This window comes from Megalobrama amblycephala, linkage group LG16, assembly GCF_018812025.1.
Source record: "Megalobrama amblycephala isolate DHTTF-2021 linkage group LG16, ASM1881202v1, whole genome shotgun sequence".
In the NCBI taxonomy this organism is placed as follows: Eukaryota; Metazoa; Chordata; class Actinopteri; order Cypriniformes; family Xenocyprididae; genus Megalobrama; species Megalobrama amblycephala.
In genome coordinates, this window is record NC_063059.1 from 8,061,383 (window position 1) to 8,068,750 (window position 7,368).

Here is a 7,368-nt window from a genome sequence, read left to right on the forward strand (position 1 = left end):
TTATATATATATATATATATATATATATATAGAAATATTTTACATTTTATAATAAACATTTTTTAAAACAATATTTTAATCTTTTTTAAAAAAAACACATTATAAGTGCCACAAAAAATACTGATGTGCATGTGCATTCTTTTTAAAAAATGAATTATTGGCATCATATCAGAAAACATCATTTATTTACAAAAATAAGAAGCATTTAAGAAAAAGATATCTTGTTCTGTACATAAGCCATCAACTATGTAAAACACCATGAAATGTAAACCCTGAGATTAGCTGCTGGTCTTTTGAAAAATCTTCACCTTGGAATTATAAGGATCTGACATTTTTCTCAAAACTGAGTTATTCACATATTCTTATTCTGTGACAGTGCATTTACATCATGTGATGTTTTCAAGTTGTGTGAATATTGGGACTTTTTTTAGAAAACAAAAAGTTTCTATCTACAGAAGAATATGAAATACAAAAACTTTGAAGCTCAATATCTCAAAACTGCTCAGAATGCAGACTGAACCTTTTAATTCCAAGGTGGTGAAATAACTGAGAATGCTTAAAAACACATACACTGGATGTGCTGCTCCTAATACAGCATGTCACTACAGAATCAGATAATATTATTTTTTATTTATTCTGGCTTGGAATGTATCTGGAAGCTCAGCACTAATTGTATGTGCCAGACTGTGTAAAGGTCAAAAGCTTCATCAGACTCTAATGGTCTTAAATCTTACCATTGGTCGACACTTATCAATGTGATGATTTAGAAGATTTACATTTTTATATTACAATGGGCAAAACTAGGACAGCAAAGAACGTTTTCATATGCACACTATTTAAAAAGACATTCTCGATCTAAAAAACAGAGCATTTTTGAAAATCTGCATTGTTCTCAATTTTCATTAAAACATTAAAATCACCACACAGTCATTAAAACACCTTTAGCTGCATCAATTATATTAAAACTGAAGAAAATAAACCTATTATATTCCAAAAGATGAAATGAAAAATGGCATTTTTGCTAAATGGCATCGGTTCCCTGTTAATGGCCTTTGTTTTTATGGGGAGGCACCACAGAATTCATCACAATGTCAACATTCATCGGCCACTCGAAACCATCCAGCATCTTTGCTATTGTTTCTCGAGGGACTCCGTGCTTGTTCCTCCTGTTGATTAAATTAATAGACAGGAAATTACCAGGATATCCAAACTCTAGTAGACTGCTATACAAAGCCGGTCATAAATGAAACAAATAAAAGAAAGTAACATTGTCTCTTAATCCGACCAGAGTCAGCTGGTCTTATTCACGAGGACATGAAAGATACTCACTGATCCTAGACTATAAAACATTTTATCCACTTAAACACAACTGAATTCCGAACCTCTGTACTGTAAGCCAAAACCTGATCCAAAGTCAATAGTCTCTCTCATTCAGTGATTAATAAAAAGCCACTGTGTTCCTTGCTTGACATGAGAACCAAAATTATTAACAGACTTACTTTTCTAACTCAGCAGGATCATATTTCCAGGGGGTATCTGGCTCAAAAAAGTCCACTCTGTATCCGTTCTTTAAAGCCTGTGTGAAATAAAACAAATTAATTTAAATATGTTACTAGTTTATAGTTCATTTAGCAAATAGCCTGAGAAATGTGATGTAATGTAATACAAGATCTCTGGATTCAAACATATGGAAATGTTCTAAAGCACTCCTCTAATAAAAGAGGGGTTGGTTGTGTTTCAGACAGTTTCCAGAGCCAGTTTAAAGCCTAACTTGTGTTTTACAAAAAGATTTTTCACTCCAATCCCAGGCATTTCTGACACCAACTCACCATTTCAACATAAGGCTTCATCTCCCAGGCTTTGACATTAGTGTTGTCGATGATAACAGGTGAGCAGCCCTCCAACATCGCCTGTTCAGCTTAGAAATGACAAAGCCATAAACAATTAAAAAAACAACACTTCATTGTCTTTCTCAAAACATTAAAGGTGCCCTAGATTCAAAAATTGAATTTACCCCGGTATAGTTGAATAACAAGAGTTCAGTACATGGAAAAGACATACATTGAGTTTCAAACTCCATTGCTTTCTCTTTCTTATGTAAATCTCATTTGTTTAAAAGACTTCCGGAAAACACGCGGATCTCAACATAACACCGACTGTTACGTAACAGTCGGGGTTTACACCCCAATATTTGCATATGCCAGCCCATGTTCCCAACATTATGAAAGGCATTAGACAAGGGCAGAACATCTGGATGTGCACAGCTGAATCAACAGCGAAAATGGCAGATGGAGCAATAATAACTGACATGATCCATGATAGCATGATATTTTTAGTGATATTTGTAAATTGTCTATCTAAATGTTTCGTTAGCATGTTGCTAATGTACTGTTAAATGAGGTTAAAGTTACCATCGTTTCTTACTGTATTCACGGAGACAAGAGCCGTCGCTATTTTCATTTTTAAACACTTGCAGTCTGTATAATGCATAAACACAACTTCATTCTTTATAAATCTCTCCAACAGTGTAGCATTAGCCGTTAGCCACGGAGCAGAGCCTCAAACTCATAGAGAATCAATTATAAACATCAAAATAAATACTTTACTCACATAATTCGAAGCATGCATACAGCATGCATGACGAACATCTTGTAAAGATCCATTTGAGGGTTATATTAGCTGTGTGAACTTTGTAAATGTGCTGTAATATAATCGAGAGCTCGTGTGGCAGGGAGCACGCAAATTAAAGGGGCGGCACGCTGAAAAAATCAGTGCATAGTTAATGATGCCCCAAAATAGGCAGTTAAAAAAATTAATTTAAAAAAATCTATGGGGTATTTTGAGCTGAAACTTCACAGACACATTCAGGAGACACCTTAGACTTATATTACATCTTGTGAAAAAGCATTCTTGGGCACCTTTAAATACTGAAATTTGCAAGTTTCCATTCTTGAAATTGTCTGAACAATTCTGTAAACAGTCGAATCTCACAAAAATGTTCTGGTCATATTTGACCCCAAAAGCAAAAGAAAAAAAAAAGAAATTATATTTGAATACATGAAGGCTATATTAAGACTTTTTTTGCACGGTAACATTATTTTCATGACAATTGAACAATTTAAATACATAAATATAAATTCCTGCCTCTTCATAATTCAAAAAGCATTAGGCCTATATGTATTTGTATATCTATATACATTATTTAATCCTTGTTTTTTTGTTTTTTTACTGAAAATTACTGTATTGCAGCAATGACAAATGGCATAATGCTCCGGCAGACAGAGGCATGTTTCACTAGGTTATTGGAGGTGCCACAATATACGGCGACATGTTCCAGAACATTGTCAGTGGCACAGGACGTAATTATTCAGCACGTCACAAGTTTTAGTTGGCACGTGCCAGTGAATAGTGGCATGTGCCAATGACAACACAACAGGATGTGCCACTAAGCCACAGCAGTTTATGCCAATGGCTTCTGAGCGTAAGATGCCACGCCACTTAATGTTAATACTACTACTGGGAACGCGGATAAGCAAATGGGCTTAGGATACGCACCTAAATGCGTACAAGCAAAAAATGTCAAAATGCCTTTTTGGAGAATGCCTTCATGTAAACACAGTGTGTTATGTCTTAAGTAAACACACAGTTGAGAATTAAAATGCATGTGTAACAGTATATTGGATCTGTGCATTATCTCTTAAAGTGACAGCAGCCTAATTCTGCTGCATTCTGTCATTAATTATTATCAAACAACAAATGATAAGGAAAATCACTCAGTGATTTGGACTGAATTAGTTAAGTAGCTTTAATCTATAATTGATCTATATTTAATGTGTACAGTAAGACTATGCAGTTTTATAGGCCCTATGCAGTGTTATTTTACATTTGATTATTAAATTTTTTATTGTAGGCTATAGGGCTGCACGATAGATCGCATAAGATTGTCACGCGCATTTCGTCAGTAAAGCCGGTTCCCTAAATGGCCATCACCTGCTTTCAAATGGAGCGGCATTTAATAGACAGAGCCGTAGATCACTGAAAAGCCACGCAATATCGCGTTCATTATCGAAGGCGATTCATCTGCGATATGAACGCGATATTGCGTGGCTTTTCAGTGATCTACGGCTCTGTCTATTAAATGCCGCACCATTTGAAAGCAGGTGATGGCGATTTAGCGGTAATCAGGGAACCGGCTTTACTGACGAAATGCGCGTGACAATCTCATGCGATATATCGTGCAGCCCTAGTAGGCTATTACTTATCTGAATACCACTGTTAGTACATCTTCCTGATAAACTCTTTATTTAATTTGTATTTTCATTCTGTTAAATATTATTTATCCATTTTCTTTGTTTTTATTATATTGCCGGCCATATACTTGTCTTTTGTAATTGTTTTGAGGACCTTTTTCTTACATTAGTTAACCTAGTATTAGTTTTTGCTGAAGTATTGATAATTGAGAAATTGACACTGATATTTAAAATTACTCATATCGTGAAATAAGACTTTAATCATATCGCCCACCAATAGTCGTGATTTCAATATTGACAAAAATAATCGTAATTATGATTTTTGCCATAATCGAGTAACCTACCTGCCCACAGCCCATCTGAGTAGGCCTGCTCAAATATGGCAAAAATCATAATTATGATTATATACCTGGATATATTTTCATAATAGCCACCCAACTAAAATGTATCTATTTTATTTATTTTAAAAATACTTATTTTAAATATTATATAATGTAATATAATATATGATTAAAAAGTAATAAATTGTAAGATGAAAATGCTTCAGTGTCCAATGCATAAAAAGATGTAACATATAGACTTTCCTCACCTCTCTTCTGATTCCAGTCATGTGCATCCCCAAGCAGAGCAGAATCGAAAACATATCTGTTGTCTTGGAAAAAGTAGTCATCTGTGCTCAATATTACTCCATTGGGACCAGTGGACAGGAGCTCTCTGAGAGACATGCAGTGTAATATTAAAAAATCAGTTAAGCTTAAATTCTCTGCATACCTAAACTAATCAAAACATTCTGTGGAGACAATGTTAGCAGAACTTAAAGGGTTAGTTCACCCAAAAATGAAAATAATGTCATTTATTACTCATGCCGTTCCACACCCATAAGACCTTCGTTCATCTTCAGAACACAAATTAAGATATTTTTGTTGAAATCCAATGCCTCAGTGAGGTCTGCATAGGGAGCAATGACATTTCCTCTCTCAAGATCCATAAATGTCCTAAAAACATATTTAAATCAGTTCATGTGAGTACAGTGGTTCAATATTAATATTATAAAGCGACAAGAATATTTTTTTGTGCACCAAAAAAAAACAAAACAACGACTTGTATAGTGATGGCCGATTTCAAAACACTGCTTCAGGAAGATTCAGAGCATAATGAATCAGAGGTTCGGAGCGCCAAAGTCACGTGATTTTAACAGTTTGGCGGTTTGACACGCGATCCGAATCATGATTCGACACAAAAGATTCATAACGCTCCGAAGCTTCCTGAAGCAGTGTTTTGAAATTTTTGGCGCACCAAAAACATTCTCGTCGCTTTATAATATTAATATTGAACCACTGTACTCACATGAACTGAATTAAATATGTTTTTAGTACCTTTATGGATCTTGAGAGAGGAAGTGTCATTGCTCCCTATGAAGGCCTCACGGAGCCATCGGATTTCAACTAAAATATCTTAATTTGTGTTCCGAAGATGAACGAAGGTCTTACGGGTGTAGAACGACATGAGGGTGAGTAATAAATGACAGAATTTTCATTTTTGGGTGAACTAACCCTTTAACCAATCAATACAAGTATTACTTGTAATAGGCCTTTAGTATTTAATCAATCATTTGGCCACTGATTTAGTGTAGAAATTTCTCTACAACCTAGTTTTACTCACCTGGCCAAAGAGGATTTTCCAGATCCCGGGACTCCCCTCAACAATATGAGCTCCAAATGTTGATATTGGTCTTTTTCATGATCGTGCTGCTGCCAGTGTGATAATAGTGTGTCATATTCCTCAGAGAATCCAGGATGCTCATGTGACTGGAAACTGCTACGTTCATGCCATCTGTTTGAAGGTAATGGTGGCCCTTCCCATGGGCCCCTGCTGTTATTGTAACCGTGGAAGTTCTCCTGAGGTCTCGTGTCTGGAGGATACATGATTGGACCTCCAGAGGTTGGGGGAGGGACGAACTGAATCCTTGGGTCTGGATGAACCCATGGTGGAGGTGGATACCATGGCTCCGGATGTCCTCCTCCACCAAAGTTATCCGTATTCCATTGTAAGCGAGGTCTCCATCCCTTTGGATGGTTCCCGTTTTGGTTCCGTTCATGTGGATCTGGGTAGGGTCTGTAGGCTCTACCGTGATCAGTTACAACAACAGGACTGCTTGTCCTGTTTGATAGGTTGCTTTTGGGATTTCTGGATGAATGGCGGCCATGCTCTTCAACCGATTTGGTGTTGGCATCGCCATCAACCTTATCTACTTCCTCAAGCTCTTTGTAAAATTCACAAAGCTCCTGCTCGATAGAAGGATCAGGGCGACAAGTGGGCCCAATAAATGCAGTACTAGTGACACCCAACTTTCTAATGACACGATCTCTGTCTGTTTGGCTTGTACTCTCTTTCGAACATGCGTTAACTTTTTTCACATTAGCGTCTGTTTGTATTTGTGTTGAAGGATCCAGTTGTCTGCCATCTGGATCAACACCCTGTTGAGTCTTGAAATGACTTTCATCAGGTAAATAAGCAAATTCAGTTTGAGTATTGGATGATTTAGTCACTCTGACACCATCTGAGCAAATCTGTGGTGTGGTTTTATATGGTTCCTCTACATTTCCACCGTCAGGTGGATAAGTAGATTTACTGGTGTTCACATTTGGCATCTATAAAGAAAAACAAAACTGACTTAAAAAAAGACATACAAAATCGCATAGTAAAGCAATATTGTGTACATTCATAGATTCATTGAGTACAAAGACGAATAGATTAGTCAAAGCAGGCCAACATTTTAAGTATCAGATCACAGGTTAGTAATAAGAGTGTATAGACGTTTATATCGGTCTGTTTGACAACCATTTTTTACTATTTTAAAAAAATACTATTTAAACGACACAGAAGCAGTTTCGATAATCAGGCTCATCCTTCAGTAACGACGTATTCTACGAATGATCTTTTGTGAAATCGCTAAAATTGCGCTGAAAAGATTTACCTGACGTGTTGACAAAACTTGTAAGCATAAAGGTTAATTAAATGTTTCGATTATCGACGTACATATCTCGTAGTAACATAGACGGAAGCCAACCGCCTGATACACAACACCTCAAAGAGGAAACTGAAAGATTTCAAAATA

The 7,368-nt window shown here is 36.2% G+C and overlaps 1 protein-coding gene across 2 annotated transcripts; it reads right to left on the minus strand.

The window, feature by feature from the left end:
* Window positions 1–168: 168 nt before the first annotated feature.
* On the minus strand, window positions 169–7,368 carry n4bp2l2 (NEDD4 binding protein 2-like 2). 2 transcript variants are annotated; one of them, XM_048161252.1, is made up of 6 exons: window positions 7,228–7,368; window positions 5,913–6,901; window positions 4,840–4,964; window positions 1,830–1,918; window positions 1,500–1,576; window positions 169–1,166 (listed from the first exon to the last, which is right to left on the minus strand). In XM_048161252.1, exons 2-6 carry the CDS (start codon window positions 6,899–6,901, stop codon window positions 1,043–1,045), a joined length of 1,404 nt encoding a protein of 467 aa, XP_048017209.1. In that variant the 5' UTR covers window positions 7,228–7,368; the 3' UTR covers window positions 169–1,042. The 2 variants fall into 2 exon arrangements, with proteins under 2 accessions (XP_048017209.1, XP_048017210.1); XM_048161253.1 differs by having other exon boundaries at window positions 7,290–7,360.

Coding starts and splice junctions, on each gene's coding strand:
- n4bp2l2 (XM_048161252.1), bottom strand. CDS start 6,901: ATGCCAAATGTGAACACCAGTAAATCTACTTATCCACCTGACGGTGGA. Junction 1,919..4,839: donor TGACTGGAATCAGAAGAGAG/GTGAGGAAAGTC, acceptor GTCATTTCTAAG/CTGAACAGGCGATGTTGGAG. Junction 1,167..1,499: donor GATCCTGCTGAGTTAGAAAA/GTAAGTCTGTTA, acceptor TTTAATCAACAG/GAGGAACAAGCACGGAGTCC.